General features: G+C 50.0%; 3 protein-coding genes across 4 annotated transcripts; 1 reads left to right on the top strand and 2 right to left on the bottom strand.

The window, feature by feature from the left end:
- The first annotated feature begins 57 nt into the window (after positions 1 to 57).
- On the top strand, positions 58 to 5,270 carry LOC127602060 (transcription termination factor 1-like). 2 transcript variants are annotated; one of them, XM_052067897.1, is made up of 11 exons: positions 58 to 97; positions 614 to 1,603; positions 1,783 to 1,907; positions 2,007 to 2,192; positions 2,285 to 2,360; positions 2,648 to 2,772; positions 2,860 to 3,064; positions 3,145 to 3,231; positions 3,319 to 3,384; positions 3,458 to 3,543; positions 3,615 to 5,270. In XM_052067897.1, exons 2-11 carry the CDS (start codon positions 654 to 656, stop codon positions 3,902 to 3,904), a joined length of 2,196 nt encoding a protein of 731 aa, XP_051923857.1. In that variant the 5' UTR covers positions 58 to 97; positions 614 to 653; the 3' UTR covers positions 3,905 to 5,270. The 2 variants fall into 2 exon arrangements, with proteins under 2 accessions (XP_051923857.1, XP_051923856.1); XM_052067896.1 differs by having other exon boundaries at positions 84 to 283.
- endog (endonuclease G) lies at positions 5,083 to 7,074 on the bottom strand. The gene is made up of 6 exons (XM_052067929.1): positions 6,869 to 7,074; positions 6,476 to 6,669; positions 6,262 to 6,403; positions 6,081 to 6,190; positions 5,794 to 5,875; positions 5,083 to 5,427 (listed from the first exon to the last, which is right to left on the bottom strand). The coding sequence occupies exons 1-6, from the start codon at positions 7,037 to 7,039 to the stop codon at positions 5,224 to 5,226; spliced, it is 903 nt and encodes a 300-aa protein (XP_051923889.1). The 5' UTR covers positions 7,040 to 7,074; the 3' UTR covers positions 5,083 to 5,223.
- An 800-nt stretch (positions 7,075 to 7,874) lies between these two features.
- ntng2a (netrin g2a) lies at positions 7,875 to 16,706 on the bottom strand. The gene is made up of 10 exons (XM_052067920.1): positions 16,426 to 16,706; positions 15,674 to 15,932; positions 15,452 to 15,597; positions 14,559 to 14,797; positions 13,585 to 13,757; positions 13,448 to 13,471; positions 9,562 to 9,729; positions 8,487 to 8,630; positions 8,323 to 8,409; positions 7,875 to 8,144 (listed from the first exon to the last, which is right to left on the bottom strand). Exons 1-10 carry the CDS (start codon positions 16,630 to 16,632, stop codon positions 8,008 to 8,010), a joined length of 1,584 nt encoding a protein of 527 aa, XP_051923880.1. The 5' UTR covers positions 16,633 to 16,706; the 3' UTR covers positions 7,875 to 8,007.
- Between the last annotated feature and the right edge of the window lie 578 nt (positions 16,707 to 17,284).

Below are 17,284 nucleotides of genomic sequence, written 5' to 3'. Positions count from 1 at the left end.
TATGGCGGCTGAGTTGCCGTAACACGCATGACGCAGGCGGCTTCAGCAAACAGGAAGCAGTCAATCACGTGACCCGGAAACAGGAAAGAGTCGCTCGGTAAGCCAGCCCGTGTTCTTTATGCGCGCGCTACACGCTGGAAGGTTTTCTTTCCAAGCGTCGTCAAACTTGAACTTTTTCAGCCGCGCCGCAACTTAAGAGCAAAACAGTTTGATGCGGAGTGTGCTCTTCCGCTGTGTCGAACGCCGATCGAATTGGTCCTCTTTGCACTCCACTCCACTTCAGGTAGCCCGCCGCATTTCGTACAGGCATCATTTGGATGCCCCTTTTGTCAATCTTAATTCAAAATACAGGTTTATTTTACCAAGGGGGGTCTGATTTCATTATCTGCTCTTTTTTATTCTCGGCTTGTGAAGCTTTTGGGGCCTTTGCCATATTTATTGATTTTGAAAAAAGCCTTATAAAGTAAATCATGTGAAAGTAGTAAGTAATAATACGATGAGACGATTAAACATTTAATTGGTTTCGCTGTCGGGATCTCTATTTTAAACGTCCCATTTCTACTTGACATAACAAATGATTTGAACTCATGAGTGAACTTCATTTCCTACGCAGGAAGACCACCGCAGAATCTCTCCTCTAGTTTTGCTCATCAATGGAGGCGGAGTTGCCATTATGCGGCCTGTCGCCTTTTCCCCCGGCAGACAAAGAGAGACGCTCGGCAGTTCCCAGTCCTGTCGATATCTCTACACCCAACACGAAGAAGAAAAAAAAGAAGAAAGGTTTAGAAGACGACCACAGCCTTCTTCTCACTGATGGGCAAGCTCTCACACAGAAGAAGAAAAGAGAAGAAGAAAACAAGCACATGCATGAAATGAAGGAGAGAGAAGAATCCGATGAAATCAACATGACTGCTGCCGATGGGTCCACGCGCAAACAGAAGAAGAAAATCCGAGACGAAGAAAACCGAGTTGCTCCGGCTACGGGGCTCACCGACCAGGAGACCAAGAAAAAGAAAACGGAAGACAAAGTAGAGGATGATAACGGCCTTCTTCCTGCCAGTGCCCAAAAGGAGAAGAAGAAGAAGAAGAACCTGGAAGAAGCCCACAGTGCTTTTCCTGCTGACAAGAGCAGCCGGAAGAAGAGGAACAGGCAAGAGGAAAAAGACGACGTCGACGACGGCGTCTCTACTGCTGATGAGCTCGCCTGCAAAACGAAGAAGAGCAAGAAAATAGAAGAAGCGGAAGATGACGACGGCGTTCTTCCTGCTGACGTGCAGAAAGAGAAGAAGAAGAAGAAGAAGAAGGAAAAAAGACAAGAGGAAAACATGCTTTCCGATGACTCGGCCGCCAGCAAGCACAAGAAGAAGAAGAAACGAGACAACGAAGGCGAAGAAAGCATCTTTCCCGCCGATGCGCACACCCGGACGAAGGAAAGAACGGCGGAAGAAGAAGGTGGCGTCCTTCTGCCCGGCATGCAAGAGATGGAGGAAGAGGAGGTTGCCACGGCAACCGCGACCACCGAAGAAAACGACGGGCCCGAGGCGGGGGACGGCTCCGTCTCCGTGGAAACGGACGCAACCGCAATCAGCGACGACGCTGACGCGTGAGTTATCGACTTTGTTGATACGCATGCTAATACATAGTAATTACATGATTAGTAATTAGTAATTAATAACTAATACATCGCACATTGAAATCGGAATGTTCGGAAAGACGCCCGCTACGACGTTCTCCGCCCCTGCTTTTCTCCGCTGACATGGTTTCCATGTGTACGCGATTCAGGCTGCCCCCGGTTTTGGTGGCGCAGTTGGAAGAGTTTGTCCCGAACGTGAAGACGAAGCCCTTCAAGGAGATCAGGAGGTTACTGAATCACGACCTGCACCGCTTCCAAATCTTCAAGCAGCAAGGTGGCACTAGGGGGGGACGGGGGGGGTGGCTCCTTTGAAGAGTCTACCCACACCGAGTCTTAAAAAAAATTTTTCAAAATCATCTGCGCATCTACGCAGGCCAGCAGATCCGTTGGGGGCGCTTCACCCCGGAGGAGAACCAGCGAATCCGAGACAACATGGCGCACCTCCTAGCCGTGACGGGCATCGCCACCACCGATCAGCTTCTCTTCCCGCACCGCTACAAGGGCCAGGAGGCCGAAATCAGGAAGCTGAAAAGGCAACACGGCTTCATCGAGGCCATCGGTGGGACGCGCTCGCGCACACGCCGCCCGCTCGCACGTACGTTTGACGATCGGAGGCGGGCGCTGATTGTCCCGTGTCGTCCCGTCACGCAGCCGAGGGAATCCCCAGGACGTGCCGGCAGGTTTTGACGCGCGCTTGGAAGCTGGACAACACGAACCACATGGGAGAGTGAGAGCCGCTCTGCACGTTTGTTCTCCGTCGACGGTGGCGCCTTGAGATAAGAGTTGCGTTCGTCCCGCGACCCGAACGCCAAAAGTTCACATCTCAAATCGCCTTTTCCCATTGAAATGAATTACAGTGCCGGCGATCCGTTCCAACCTCACAACGAAACCCGACAAGAATGTCGACGAAAATCGCGGGCTCGCTCGTATGTCAAGGCGTCACCGCGGATTTAACATCGGCGAGTAGACGACGATGCGTTTGCGCTTTTGACGCGGCCGTGTCCCGTTTTTGAGGTTCTCCGACGAGGAGATCCGTCGTCTGATCCAGTTGCAGAAGATCCACGGCAACGATTGGAGCGCCATCGGCAAGAAGATGGGCCGCAGCAAGTATGCCTTGCAGAAACGCTTCGCCCAAACGTGTGGGTAATCGTCGTCGCTATCGCTAGGCTCGGGTGGGCCGTTCCCCCGAATTTTGATACGGAAAGCCCCCTTTTGTCGCCGCTCAGCGTCGGGTCGAGGCGCTTGGACGTCGGAGGAGGCGGGCAGGCTGAAGGAGGCTGTCAAGGCTCACCTGGAGGTCATGGTTCGGCAAAGCTCGGCCGATTCCGAGGACGGCAAGTTGACGCTGCGGCAGCTCTGCCAACGTTTGCCCTGGGTGGAGATCAGCCAGTCCGTGCAAACGCGAAACTGGACTCAGTGTCGCGTTAAGTGGTCAGTGACGCCTTCCGCTCATCTCCACCTAGAAAGAAAAAAAACATTTTTTTAAAGTTATTTTGCTCGCTGCATTTCAGGTTCGGTGTCCTGAGGCAGCGACTGTCTGAGAAAAGCCAGCGGAAAAGTCCGAAACTACTGCGGATCAAAATCCAGCTGATCAGCACGTAAGATCAATTGAGTTGATGGCTCGCGATGGCGCGTTCGGGGGTGTTCACGCGCTGCGATTGATTGATTGATTGATTGATTTGCAGGTTGTACGCTTTGAATATTGAGGACTGCCGGGACATCGATTGGGAGGAGGTTTCTGAGATCCTGGGGTGAGTTGGACGAACGTTCTCCTCGCGACGGCTGCGGAAGATTCTGACAGCGGCCGCCGTGTCGCTCTTTCAGCGACGTGACTCCGGTTTGTGTCCAGAAGATTTTCCGAAACCTCAAAGTCGGCTACGTTCCCAACTGGTCTCAGCTTTCCTACGGAGGTGGGTTATCGTGGCCTCCCCCCCACTTCCTGGCCTCTTTGCGTGATTCTGATCCTCTGCCCCGCCCCCAGAGATTATCGACTTCCTCCAGGACCGCGTGGCGCCCCGTCTCCAGGACCAGCTGCATCGCTACAGCCATTACGTGGAGAACGACGAGGGAGAGCAGCAACTAACCGCAAACGACGCGTACGCTCTCTTCGACATCTTCACGTCCGGAGAAGACTTTGTGGAAGTGGATAACACCCAGAGGAGCAAACACTGGCTCGAACGCGCCCCGATGACTTGCGAGGAAGTCGACCAAATCATGGCCGACGACGCTCAGCCTAACGGCCAATCGGAACCTCTGACGTCAGACACGTGAACCCGGATGAACCGCCAGTCATCCTGACCAGGTGACATCATACTGACTTTTTAATTTTTTAAAATCCGTCTCAGTTCCACGAACTGTTTTAAGTGTGCCCAGTGGGAGGGCTCCCTTCGCTTTCATCACCGGATTCAGGAAACGCGTCTGATACGCGGCCATCTTGTAGGTTCATACAGCAGCTTGTTCTCATTCGCTCGGTCCAGCTTGAGCGAAGAGTTGGGAGTGGCTAAAATAAAAGGCCATGCGAGAATCAACATTGGAATCTGAAAAGCGCCTTGAATTTTCGACAATGTGAGCGCGTCGCTACACAAACACAAATTCTCATGCAATATAACGTGAGGGGGGAAAAAAAATAAATTAATCCTAGCACGCATGTACAATAGGGCGGCCTGGCTAGGCGTGCAGGGGCGGAGCCAGAGAGGGGGTGTGGGGGGGGGCGAGGTGGCACCGCAGCCCCATGGTGCGAGCCCAGATGACGGACATGTCGTTGGCATCAGCGCAGCACGTCTCGCAACCTGCCAACATTTTCAAATCGAAGATGCCTATTGCTGCTAGGTCCCTCCTGCCCAGTAGTTGGCGCTGTGTGCAAAAAAAAGCAGCCCAGAAAAAAACTTTTTTTTTTTAAACATATTGAAATTGCTGGCAAATTAACAAGAAAAAAATGCAAGAGAAACGAACAACCATCCGCGCTCACACTCACACCTAGGGACAATTTCGAGTGTTCAATCAGCCTGCCATGCATATTTTTGGAATGTGGGAGGAAACCGGAGCACCCGCAGAAAACCCACGCAGGCCCGGGGAGAACATGCAAACTCCACACAGGGAGGCCGGAGCTGGAATCGAACCCGGTACCTCTGCACTGTGAAGCCCACGTGCTAACCACTGGACTACCGGGCCGCTGTTATCTTTCATAGAGAGTAAAATTTATTTTTTGTGTTGCTTTCCTCGTGAGTCACCACTGAATGCATATTTCCACTCATTCCCACCTGTGGCCAATTTGTGGGTCGTCAATCAAGCGACCATGTTTTGGGATGTAGAGGAAAAAAGACACAAGGCGTGGAGAACATGCTAACGAAATGCTAACGACATGCTCACTTGACACAGGAAGCCCCGTAGGCACCCGCCCCTTGGCCTCGACATCCATCAGGAGAATAAGGGCAGCCACGGCATACAAGTTTTGCTTTGGATGAATGCTTGCTGGTTTTATTTTTGCACTTCAATAGTTGCCCACGTCACCAATCGCTGACTGAAGGACCGCCGACGGCGTCCACTCATCAAATCGCTCGCCAGCTCGGAAGCACTTCCTCCTTTGACTTCTATTTGTTGGCGATGGCGCTGACGGCGCCGCCGCTCGCCCTGACGATATTGGGGACAAAAAGGAGGCCCGACGCCCTCTCGATGGTTTCTATAGGAACCAGGAAACGTTCCAGAGGAATTTTCTCGTCCACGGGCTCGTTGGGAAGGACGTACGAGCGCAGTTCCACGCCCTGCTGACCGCCGCGGCGCTCCAGGATTAACACCTGTGCCCGCAAAAGAACGGCGACGCGCATCATCACATCGGCAACACACAAAATGAAAGGTGTCAATGCGTCCGCCATATTGAATGTGTCATATCAACAAGTTTTGGAGTCGGATGTAAATGCAAGATTACAAACGCAGTGGTAACCTTAGATAACACAAAATAACACTCACAGAAGTGAGCATTATCGTGTTGATTAGTATTCTACTGCCCCCCAGTGGTGGAGGCGCGCACACACACCAAAAGGAGAGGAAACCTGTCCATCGAATCAAATCAAAGTGTAAAAATTCTCCAATTCTTTGCATTCTATTTGCTACGCGACACACGTGCCACATTCAAAATGGCGTCGGTGAGGACGCAAGCTGACCTTGAAGAAGTGCGTCGGCACGGCCACATGGTTCCGGCCCACAACTTGGTAGCGCACGTAAAGTTTGCCGTCAGCTTCCTGCCTGAAAAACAGGTTGGAGTGCTGCCTTGAGTTTGCTTGTCCTTGGCTTATATGATCTTCCCGTCATATCATATGAAGACAGAGAGAGCAAGAACAATGGATGAGACAAAAATAATGTGGAAGATGACATCATCAAAGAGCGACTGCCTCCTCACGTAAAGATCTCAAACATCTCCATTTTCCAACAGCGCCGTGGCGCCGCTCACCTGGGCAGGTAGAGCGGACCTGTGCACACGTAGACGTTGGCGTAGCATTTGGTGAGCGAGCGACATAACTTCTCCAGATTGTTCCACGCCTTCTGGTTCAAGTGGGGGTTCTGTGCACACACACACACACAATTATGTGTGTCTGGACTGTGTGGTAGAAGTGAGCACAGCGCATGCGTACCTGAGGGGCAACGTTGGTCAGGTAGAAGGTGTCGTCCATGGCCTTCTGGCTCCACTTGTGATTGGCCGCCGCCGCCATGTGACCTCTGTCGAGACCGCTGCCTTTGTAGTCGTCATTGGTGGCGCGGTGGAAGACGTGAACGCTGCGGAGACACGCACACTTGATGATGCTTAATGGTGCACATATCACAGGGACGCAGGCTCACGAGGCCGACCTGTCGTCCTCCTTGAAGTCGCAGCACTTCCTGTCGGCCGTCCCGCCGAGCGTGTCGCCTGCGAGCCTCTCGATGACCCACGCGGGCGTCCTGGTTCGCGGGTCGTACGAGGTCACATACGATTCTTTCGTGCGAACGTTGGCTAGGGACGGGAAGCCGTATTTCATTACAGCGCCCCCTGAAGGCCTGCTCGCCTACAACAATTGAGACACTTCATTTTTTGTTTTCGTTCTGAAGAAGGGAGACGAAAAACATACTGGAAAAGTCGTCCATATTTCACATCGATAAGTCATAATAATAATATCTAACATGAGAATTTTTAAGTGAGTCAGTCTGCAGAAATCGCTCACGTTTGCACGATTGGATACGAGTGACGTCAACACGGGCACGCACCGTCAATTCGGAGGAGGCGTGGACGCTCGGTACCGGAACCAGCGGCACCCGGGCCAGCAGAGCGGCCTCCTCCTCTTCCTCCTCCCCCCTAAGACTCCATAGGCGGCTCGCCGAGGCGCCGACGGCCGCTCCAACCGACAAGGTCGCCAAGGTCCGCCACTGGCGCATCATGCCGGTCGCGCTCTGATTACGTCACGTGCGGCTGGTGGAAGTGGAACGTCCGCTGGTGATGACGCGATGGATTCAGCATGACTTTTTTTTCATTTTCAGGTACAGTAGTGGACAGTAATCAAATTGGCTTGACGTGATGCCTAAGAATTAAATGTTCTAGTTAAGAAGAACAACAAAAATCTTTTTTTCATGTAATAATTACTTGTGTTACGTTCTACTTGTTTTGTCCTTTGTTTTATTAACATGTACAGTATCAGTGAGAGAGTACTCATATTATGACAAAACAGATTGAAGGCGACAGAAGCCAGAAGAGTTTCAAAGTCACGTCTACAATGGCAATGTGCTCACATTGGAGAATTTCATTTCGTGTCTCTGTGTGTAGGGCACCGTTACGGGTGAGCCAGGTTTGAACCATGTAAAAATCATTTGTGTGTGTGGACCAGGGCTCGAGTAGTGTTTTTTTTTTTATGGAGGACAAAGAATATATGCCTGCGAGTATCATTCTACTGTGTTGGCTGCCTAAATGTATCAATGAAACAATTGTGTGCCGTTTCAAGAGTTGTTTATATACCACAACGTCGATTGTAGTTTTGCCTGCCGTCTATGATTTGTGTGTTAGCATTAAGCTAGTGGACTTACCGACTCTTTGCTACAAGTAAACTCACTTGGAGTGGCAATAGACAAAAGAAAGCACACAAGGCTTCTTTTGTGAGCAATTGTCAGCACTTTTTGCTGCTTGCTGCGCTGTTACCAAATATTGCTCGTATCTCAAATTTTGCTCGCAAGTCAAAGTTAAACATCGTCAGGTCACTTGGACGTCCGGTGACGTTATGACTGTATTCCATGACACGTTTATTGTCACATTTCTTTGAGGATGTTGAACTCAGGCACAAAGTCAGCAACAGTCCTGCCCAGAGGCTCGTTTTTTTTTTTTTTTTTTTTTTTTTTTAGCGTCGCCCTGGTGTGGGTCAGAAGGCGGCAGCGGCGATCAGGCTGAATATGAGTGGGAGGCGGAGTCGTGAGGTCATCATTGGCGAGGCAGCGCTTGTGTCGTTGTCAAGGCAACCGCCCTTCTTGAGACAGACCCGCTGCTCGCAGTAGACGCCTGCATGCACACACACACACACACACACACACACACACGACATTTGATGTGCTGAGCGGAATGCTAATGATCACAATGGTCTCATATCTGCCTCAGTTCGAACCAGAAAAAAACAAGTCGTGTGACGTCACCATCGGTGTGCCCCGCCTAACGTGTGACATCATCACGGTGCGCTTACCCGAGAACTTGTCAGCACACTCACAGCGCAGGAAATCCACACACGTGCCGCCATTCTGACAAGGCGTCGCTTCGTCGCACACGTTGGCTGGATGACAGTGATGCCGGTTACTCATCCACCTATCGTCAATCATCGGGCCCTGCGCCCCCGCGCGCCACACATACCTTTGCAGCCGCTACTGCCTTCTCTCCGCGTGTATCCCGGCAGGCATTGGTCACAACGCCTCCCGGTGGTGCCCTCCCAGCACTGACAGGCCCCCGAGGCGGCGCAGTGTCGAGACCGGCTGCCCGCCACATCGCAATCGCACTCTGACACATGCAGAAATACGACAACAACACTGTCAGGATCTCTCTGTAAGTTCTGTTTTGTGTTTCCTGTTTTTTTTTTGTTGTTGTTGTTGCTGGAATAATTTTTCCTAAGCACAGAGTTCTGTGTGTAGATAAAGAAAACAGGTCGCCACCCTCAACCTATTTCCGTGGCTTGTTCAGTTTTGGCCACTTGCATATCCACAACGTCCTCTAGGTGGCGTGGTGAGTGGGGAAGATTGTAACATGGTGCACCTGGACTCCACTTGTTAATCTTTTCAAGTCTGGAGCCTGGCTGCTACACACTTTTTGTCCCCACTTTGCATGTGTTATTTTTCTACTGTGTGTGGGGGGGGGGGGGCGAGTGGGCACTGACTGACCCACACAAACGTCCTGGTGATCGAGCGGCAGGTAACAGGTCGCCACCCTCAATCTATTTCCGTGGCTTGTTCAGTTTTGGCCACTTGCATATCCACAATGTCCTCTAGGTGGCGTGGTGAGTGGGGAAGATTGTAACATGGTGCACCTGGACTCCACTTGGTAATCTTTTCAAGTCTGGAGCCTGGCTGCTACACACTTTTTGTCCCCACTTTGCATGTGTTATTTTTCTACTATGTGTGTGGGGGGGGGGGGCGAGTGGGCACTCACTGACCCACACAAACGTCCTGGTGATCGAGCGGCAGGTAACAGGTCGCCACCCTCAACCTATTTCCGTGGCTTGTTCAGTTTTGGCCACTTGCATATCCACAACGTCCCCTAGGTGGCGTGGTGAGTGGGGAAGATTGCAACATGGTGCACCTGGACTCCACTTGGTAATCTTTTCAAGTCTGGAGCCTGGCTGCTACACACTTTTTGTCCCCACTTTGCATCATGTGTTATTTTTCTACTGTGTGTGTGTGTGTGGGGGGGGGGGTGCGAGTGGGCACTGACTGACCCACACAAACGTCCTGGTGATCGAGCGGCAGGTTGTCGTTCCGATAGTAACCGAGACGGCAGTGTTGGCAGCGGTGACCTCTGGTGTTGTGTTTGCAGCTGACGCACGTCACCACGTTCAGGAAGTCCATGAAGCTGCAGCGGTTCGAGTGGCCATTACACTCGCACTCTGACGCACACAAACACACACACACACACACACACACACACACACACACACACACACACACACAACAGAAGCGTATGCTAGCATGCGTGTGGTGAATGTGTACATGCTAGCAGCTGATTAACGTTGACAGATCACATGACAATCACAGGGTGAGCCTGACCAATGAGGGGTTGTTTAAATGTGGGAGGAGTCAGAGCCACTGGAGAAGGGTCTAATGGTGGAAGGGCAGGAGCTCGAGGTTAATTTTATGGCGCGACGAGCAGCATCGGGGCTATCTTACCCTGGAAGGTGACATAGGCAATTTTGGAAAGTTGGCTGCCCGTCCCACCGCCGGGAATCAAAATCTTCTGAGTCACTTCACGGGCAAAAAAAAAAGAACGAAATATGTGCAACTGTGGCAACGCGTCAGGAATATTCTGGTTGCTAATGCTAATGTTAAAACCGGCACCATGCTCCTTTGTTACCTTTTTTCTCATAGCCTTTTTCCTCTTTCTTTTGTTTCAACTCTTTTCCCTCCTCCTTCGTCTCCTTTTCTTCTTTCTTCTCTTCAAACACATTCTTTGCGTTCTCTTCTTTCTTGTCTTGTTCCTTCAAACCTTCATCTATGGGCTCCACAGCTGTCAATCAAAGAAACTGTTCAACTGCTTCTTTCACATTACCACAAATTCAATTCAACGATCTATCTGTCTATCTATCTATCTATCTATCTATCTATCTATCTATCTATCTATCTATCTATCTATCTATCTATCTATCTCTATCTATCTATCTATCTATCTATTGAAGCTAGCCAGCTAACGGTCACCTTTTTCAGTGGTTTTCTCCTCTTTCCTCCATTTGTCTGACTCTTGTTCTTCCTTCTTGGTCACCAAAGAAGCATCCTCTCTTGGTTTCTCAACTCCTTTAGGAAAATCGGGTCTTGACTCCTGTTCAGGAATTTGGGTGCGAGAATCAGAAGATTCTGCATCCGGATCCTGAGGACTTTCATCTCCCGTCTGGCTTGGTGAGGAATCCGAACGACCCTCACCTGCTTCTGACCCGGAATCCGGATTGAAACTTTTTGTTTCAAGAGTTGTTACAGGACCAGTCGAGTCCTGATCAACAAAACTCAATCTAGAGTTTGTATTGTAATCTTCTGTTCCAGGTGGTGTTCCAGGTCCAATGGAATCCTGGTCAATTAAATCCAATCCCGAATTGGGATTAAAATCTTCAATTCCAGGTCCACTGGATAATTGATCTACTGAATCCAATCCAGAATCTGGACTTGAATCTTCTGTTCCAGGGGGAGTTCCAGGTCCAGTGGATTCTTGATCTACTGAATCCAATCCAGAATCTGGACTCAAGTCTTCTGTTCCAGGAGGGGTTTGAGATCCAGTGAGATCTGGCTCAACAGAATCTAGACTGGAATCTTCTGTTACTTGTCCAGTGGAATCCTGATCTTCTGGAAAGGGGAAAGTGAAGTCCACTGGGGCCAAGTTCCCAATAGGCTCTGACCAATCTGATGCAGTTGACTGTTTGTCCTGTGCAACTTCTCCAGCTTGTGCAGGAGGAGCACCAGGAGGCAGTACTTCAGAAGAAGGTTCACCCACAGGAGGAGGTAATTTTGGAGTAGGGCTGTCAGGAGGAAATGCATCAGAAGTTGCACCAGAAGCTGAATTTGGGGGAAAGGGCCGTGCTCCATCGGTTGGTGCTCTATCCACAGGAGCTTCCCCAGGGAAAGGTGTGTCTGGAGGTGACCTGTCAGACGATGCAATTTGATCCAGACTGCCTTGTTCAAGGGGAGTTCCATCTTCACGTGGAGATTGCGGTCGCTCGGATGGTGATACATCATCAGGTGGATCATTTATCTTGATGGACTCTGTTTCTGGTGGGACATCAAGAGAGGTTGCATCAGGGCTTGGTATCTCAAGTAGCCTTTTTTCCAGAGGAGGTACATCAGAGGAGGGTAGATCAGAAGGTCTGGCGGGAAGAAGTCCATTGGGAGCGGAGGTTACATTTTCAGGAGCAACACCGGGGAGAAGTCCATCAGAAGCTTGAATAGGGAGCAGGTCATCGGGAGGGGAGCCATTAGACATTCTCGGTTTTAATGCAGGATCTCCACCAGCAGATGAAATCTGAGGAGGCGGGTTATCTCCAGAGAGGAACGTGCCATTGGGGGGAATTACTTCTGCCATCCAGGAACTTGAGCTTGGAGTTGAGAAGCCGCTGGTGGATGACCACAAGGGGACAAAGTCTGTCTTGTCAGGGGGCGGAGTTACTGGGTCAGAAATAAACACCTGAGAGTCAGTGATGATATTTGAGGTCGTCCTGGTGACACTTGGTACCGTTGGACCACTAACATCTAAGGACGGACCGACACCTGAGGTGTTCAGAGCAGGAACCACTGGTGAAAAACGTTCAACCCCCGCTGATGCCAAATCACCGCTTTTCCCCTTTGGACTCGTAGAGTCCGCAACAGTCGAAGAAGACTTCACATTTTTGTCGTCTGTTACAAAAGTCAGAACGGCAGTTGTAGAACTGTCTGTTGTCGAACTGGAAACCATCAAGCTGTCAGACATCGAGTCGTCAGTTGCTGAGCCGTCAGTAGTAAAGCGGTAAGAGCCAGAAATGTCAACGGCAGAACCGCCTGCAGTCCAAGAGGAGCTCAAAGGCGAGTCAGCAGTTGTAGGAGACAAAGCATCGGTTGTTTCCACTGATGTCAAACTTGTAAGAGTGGAAGTAATCCACCAATTACTGCTGTCAATAGAAGTGTCAAAACTCCAAGGACTAAAAGTAGAAGGATCTGTCGCAGAAGTCCAGAAAGTATCAGTCGTGTCCAAAGCAGTGATTGTTGCAGGAGTTGAACTAGTCCAAGTTCTACCGATGTCAGTCCGAGTGTCAAAAGTCACAAAATTAGAAATACGAGTGGAAGAGTCAAGACTGGAAGTCGAATAAGTGTCAGTGATTCCACGTGTTGAAGAAGAACTTCTGTCAGAGTCATCGGCCGCTGTCAGAGAAGAACATTTACGGCTTTTTAGTCCTTTTTGCTCTTCTACAACTACCCATGCACACACCCTCACACACACACACACACACACACACACACAAAAAGACTACAAAGTACACTGAACCACAATCGAATCGATTGTGTGAAGTTGCTAAATTTAGTCAAATAAAAGTGTTTCCGTTCGAACTAGACCAAACTCAACTCCTTCTTCCATGACCTGGGACCTCCATTAGAACCTCTCACATAACCTGCAACCTCCCTCAGGATCTCATGCGTGAGCTGGATCGCCTAAGAATGTCACATGTGCTACTGAAATCACTTCCAGGACCTCAAACATCAGGTCAGTAAAGTGATGTCTGCATGTTGGAGATTGAGATTGTGGAGTTTGCATGTTCTCCCCGGGCCTGCGTGGGTTTTCTCCGGGTGCTCCGGTTTCCTCCCACATTCCAAAAACATGCGTAACAGGCTGATTGAACACTCTAAATTGTCCCTAGGTGTGAGTGTGAGTGCGAATGGTTGTTCGTCTCTGTGTGCCCTGCGATTGGCTGGCAACCGATTCAGGGTGTCCCCCGCCTACTGCCCGGAGACGGTTGGGATGGGCTCCAGCACCCCCCGCGACCCTAGTGAGGATCAAGCGGCTCGGAAGATGAATGAATGAATAAAACAGATGAAAGGCACACACACACATGCAGAGAGATGGATGGATGGAGGGATAGATAGATCAATACTTACTAGTCAATGTTTCTGATACTTCACCTAAAAAGCAAACGTTCCTATCAATAGAAATCCAATATAAAATCAACAGAAACAAATTATGATCAACTCTATGTACGTGATCTGTGTGTGTGTTTGTATTCCGTGCGACATACAAGCATTGGCGGTGCCACTGGGCAGCGGCAGGAAGCTTCCCGGCATCCATTTACGGGAATCGAAGGCGGCACCGCAGAGTTGGCAGTCTTGTCCACTTGTGTTGTGTTCGCAGTCGCACATCAGCGTGGCGTCGCGCAGTGCGCAACGAGATGCGTGCAGGTTACATTTACACCTGCAACGTACACGCACATACATGCTTTCCTTAACCATTAGGTCCTTCGAAACAAAAAAAAACCCTAACTTACGCGTTTTACAATTTTGGAAATGATATATGTTGTGTTATACAAACATTCTTTTTTTTTTTCAAACACTCAAAATGTTCAGAGGCATCTGTGCTATCCATACATATATATTATAGATTATTTTATTCTTTATTTTTTGCAAAAGGAAAAAAAAAAATGTGTCTGGGGGTCCCAACCAAGACCTACTAACAATCCCGACTGGACGTGTAAACTCATTTGCGATCCTCTGGCGCCACCTAAAAGTTGCACAATTGGAATGACCTCAACCCAACAATGTGGCATGCATACGTCTGTCCAAGCGAAAACAAAGCGATTGACGTAAAAATCGCGTGAAATGCATGTTTACACATTAGGTTTACGATGCATTCAAAAATATGAATTATAATAGGTCTCTATGGTGCAAAATATGTAAATTGTGAAGATTACGGCATCAAAACCTTTTTTATTATTGCTGCAATGCCTGAGAATTATCAGCCGGTGACGTCATGAAATTTCGGCCATTTTAGAACCCCCCCATATGTTTCAGCTCTCTCGTTTTTTTCCGAATGCTTTTGCCTTTGATTCAAAGACATAATTTTGCATTTATCGCAAACGGTGGACTACGAGGGTTAAGCCAATAGATGCTTGACGTGCCGCGCTAATTCACAAAAAGTGGTAAATGCAATCCAATCGCTTTTTTTGTCGGCACGGACAAGCGGTGTCAAGCGAATGACAACTGAGCAGATGTGTACCTGGCAGGTACGTCAATGTTGGATATGGCGTAGAAGTACTTGAGCAGGTTGTCTCTCTGGACGTAGGTGCCGCCGAGGGCCGGTCGCAGGAGTCTGAGGCGAAGGTTGGTGAAGGTGAAGAAGTCTCGCAGAGCTTTGCTGCTCTGCAGGCGCGTGTACAACGCGTCCATGTTCAGGAGCTTGGGGCCTGCGAACACTCGCAAGCGGGCTCCGACCTCAAACACCACCGTCTTCTCCTCCTAGAGGTTAGCGGTAGCACGGTGGCGTGTTAACGTCTCTGCTTCAACCACATTAGCATGTTAGCATTTTAGCTTCCTACTGGACCATTGTGGATTTAAAAAGCTAAACTAAGCAACAAGAGGACTAAAGACTTTATCATCCATTTGATATCATCGGATTTGGAGCTGGGAGTCGCGGCTTGGAGTTTGAAGCGGATTACGTGGGACAGGAGAAGTGAACTAATCTCTTTTCGTCAATGGATGCTACAGCGTTGTGTTTGCTTTCAAAACTTAGCTTGTAGCAGACGTGTGCACATTTTCAGCATGACGTCTCTGATCCACTGGAGAAAGGACACTTTGATCCTCTCCTCTTTCATCTAGAACTGCTTCAGACAACAAAGTGTATGCAGAAAATTGGTGAAGATTGAATGACTGTCTGTGTCCTATGTGTTGTCTTGTGTTATTTTTGTTATTTTGACTTCAAAATGGCGCCGCGAGAGTGGCTGCCTTTCCAGCAGCTCCTATATTTTGTTGTTCTACTTCTTACTTTCATAACTTTGCTGCTGTGAATTGGGAATTTCTCCATTGTGAGACTAATAAAGGTTTTCTTATCTTATCTTATCTTATCTTATCTTATCTTATCTTATCTTATCAGTGTCGTCGTCCAAAGTTTACCTTGGCACCCACCCATCTGGAGTACTGCTCGGTGCAGATGACCCTGGTCACGTTGCTGGGTGCCAGTTCGGACACTCGCTTGGGCGGCATGCCGAACGTCTCCATGCAGTCGTCGGCGTAGAACTGATACGGCTGCCACGTCAGCCCTGTCGCGGGAATTATGACGAGCGTGTGACTGGGGACGTAGCGCGACCGCCTGATGCGGGATGTAAACCGTCTCACCTTTGTCCACGGACTTCTCAAGCACCATGCTGGTGGGACGCCCGTATTCGAAGCTGACCACCAGGTCGTCCACCACCTCCAGACTTTTGTTCCAGGACAGCGTGATGTTGGCCAACAACGGCTCGGGATAGTTTGACCACGTGACTGTCTGCCAATACGTGATGAGTCCGCCCCTTTCCCGGTCTCCCATTAACTGAGGCGGGTGGGACAGATCCGGACTGGATGCGTCGCACTCATCGCTGCACAGGTACGGGTTCTCCTAAATGGTGACACACCCCAAGACGTGTCCGGTCGCGTGGACAGGGATGTGATGATTTAGGACAAGAAATTGTCATGCAGAGATTCATTCATCTTCCGTACCGCTTGATCCTCACTAGGGTCGCGGGGGGTGCTGGAGCCCATCCCAGCCGTCTCCGGGCAGTAGGCGGGGGACACCCTGAATCGGTTGCCAGCCAATCGCAGGTCACACATAGACGAACAACCATTCGCACTCACACTCACACCTAGGGACAATTTAGAGTGTTCAATCAGCCTGCCACGCATGTTTTTGGAATGTGGGAGGAAACCGGAGCACCCGGAGAAAACCCACGCAGGCCCAGGGAGAACATGCAAACTCCACACAGGGAGGCCGGAGCTGGAATCGAACCCGTTACCTCTGCACTGTGAAGCCGACGTGCTAACCACTGGACTACCGGGCCGCCTCATGCAGAGATTAAGACATGAAAATATGAAGACACATTGAGGACACTGACCAGAGTGCAGAATCGCTCCGGAGGGTTCCCGCAGGTTATCCCCGGCGGATCGACTCGTATCTGCATGGCTTCTTTCATGTTGGTGGGCGGCGGCTGGCAGGCGGAGTCCTTCCATCCGGACCCCGCCTCCCGGCGACAGGTGTCAAATTGACATCGACTGGACATCACCAAGAGAAGCAGGAGTGGGAGGGGCTTGAGGGAATCCATGGGCAGCACCTCCGGGGGGGGGGGGGGGGGCGCCGTGAGGTCCTCAGAGAATTGTGGGGTGGTCAGTGATGTCGGGCATCCTTGGAGCGTCGTAAGCTTTAAGTAGGCTTCGGGTTACCTGCTGTTTACCGTGACGGATGCCGCGTGTGTCAGTCCGGCCGGACATGTAACACAATTTAACAATAAGTAAGACGTAACACAAATGCAGCACGGTGTTAAACACGTTAACAAGACATCCCACAATATACAGTATACATATAAGTTGTAAGTGTAAGTTCTGGAGTATACATGGAGTATGGTACGCATGCAAATGACATGGTTAATGTGTAAGGTGCTATATTTGCACTCACCAAGTAGAACAATTGACTTGGGGTCAAATATGTAGTCTTTGATGTCGTTTTTCATCGAGCCACAAGAGAAGTCGCCACTAGGTTGCGCTACATTCATCCACTCACAAGATCTCACTTCTTTCTTTTTCTCTTTGGGTAGATGGAGAGCAAAGTTGGGCTGGCTTCCTACTTCCTCTTCTTCTTTCTTTTGCTTGTATCTTCTTCTTGCTGGCTTGCAGCTCTCGTTTTCTTCTGCACCTCCTCTTCTCCTAATCTCCTTCTGCCTCATCCTCTTTCGACTTCGTCTTCTTTGGATCTGTCAC

Source organism: Hippocampus zosterae, chromosome 6 (genome assembly GCF_025434085.1).
Source record: "Hippocampus zosterae strain Florida chromosome 6, ASM2543408v3, whole genome shotgun sequence".
NCBI classification, from domain to species: Eukaryota; Metazoa; Chordata; class Actinopteri; order Syngnathiformes; family Syngnathidae; genus Hippocampus; species Hippocampus zosterae.
This window is presented reverse-complemented; position numbering and strand designations above follow the sequence as displayed.

Excerpts from the sequence above, each read along its gene's own strand:
- endog (XM_052067929.1), bottom strand. The coding sequence starts at position 7,039 with ATGATGCGCCAGTGGCGGACCTTGGCGACCTTGTCGGTTGGAGCGGCC. Across the intron at positions 6,670-6,868 it reads ACGCCTCCTCCGAATTGACG|GCGAGCAGGCCTTCAGGGGG; the intron begins GTGCGTGCCCGT and ends CAATTGTTGTAG. Across the intron at positions 6,191-6,261 it reads TGACCAACGTTGCCCCTCAG|AACCCCCACTTGAACCAGAA; the intron begins GTACGCATGCGC and ends GTGTGTGCACAG.
- ntng2a (XM_052067920.1), bottom strand. The coding sequence starts at position 16,632 with ATGGATTCCCTCAAGCCCCTCCCACTCCTGCTTCTCTTGGTGATGTCC. Across the intron at positions 14,798-15,451 it reads CCAGATGGGTGGGTGCCAAG|GAGGAGAAGACGGTGGTGTT; the intron begins GTAAACTTTGGA and ends GCTAACCTCTAG. Across the intron at positions 13,472-13,584 it reads CAGTGGCACCGCCAATGCTT|GTGAAGTATCAGAAACATTG; the intron begins GTATGTCGCACG and ends TTTGCTTTTTAG.
- LOC127602060 (XM_052067897.1), top strand. The coding sequence starts at position 654 with ATGGAGGCGGAGTTGCCATTATGCGGCCTGTCGCCTTTTCCCCCGGCA. Across the intron at positions 2,193-2,284 it reads CGGCTTCATCGAGGCCATCG|CCGAGGGAATCCCCAGGACG; the intron begins GTGGGACGCGCT and ends CCCGTCACGCAG. Across the intron at positions 3,544-3,614 it reads GTCTCAGCTTTCCTACGGAG|AGATTATCGACTTCCTCCAG; the intron begins GTGGGTTATCGT and ends CCCCGCCCCCAG.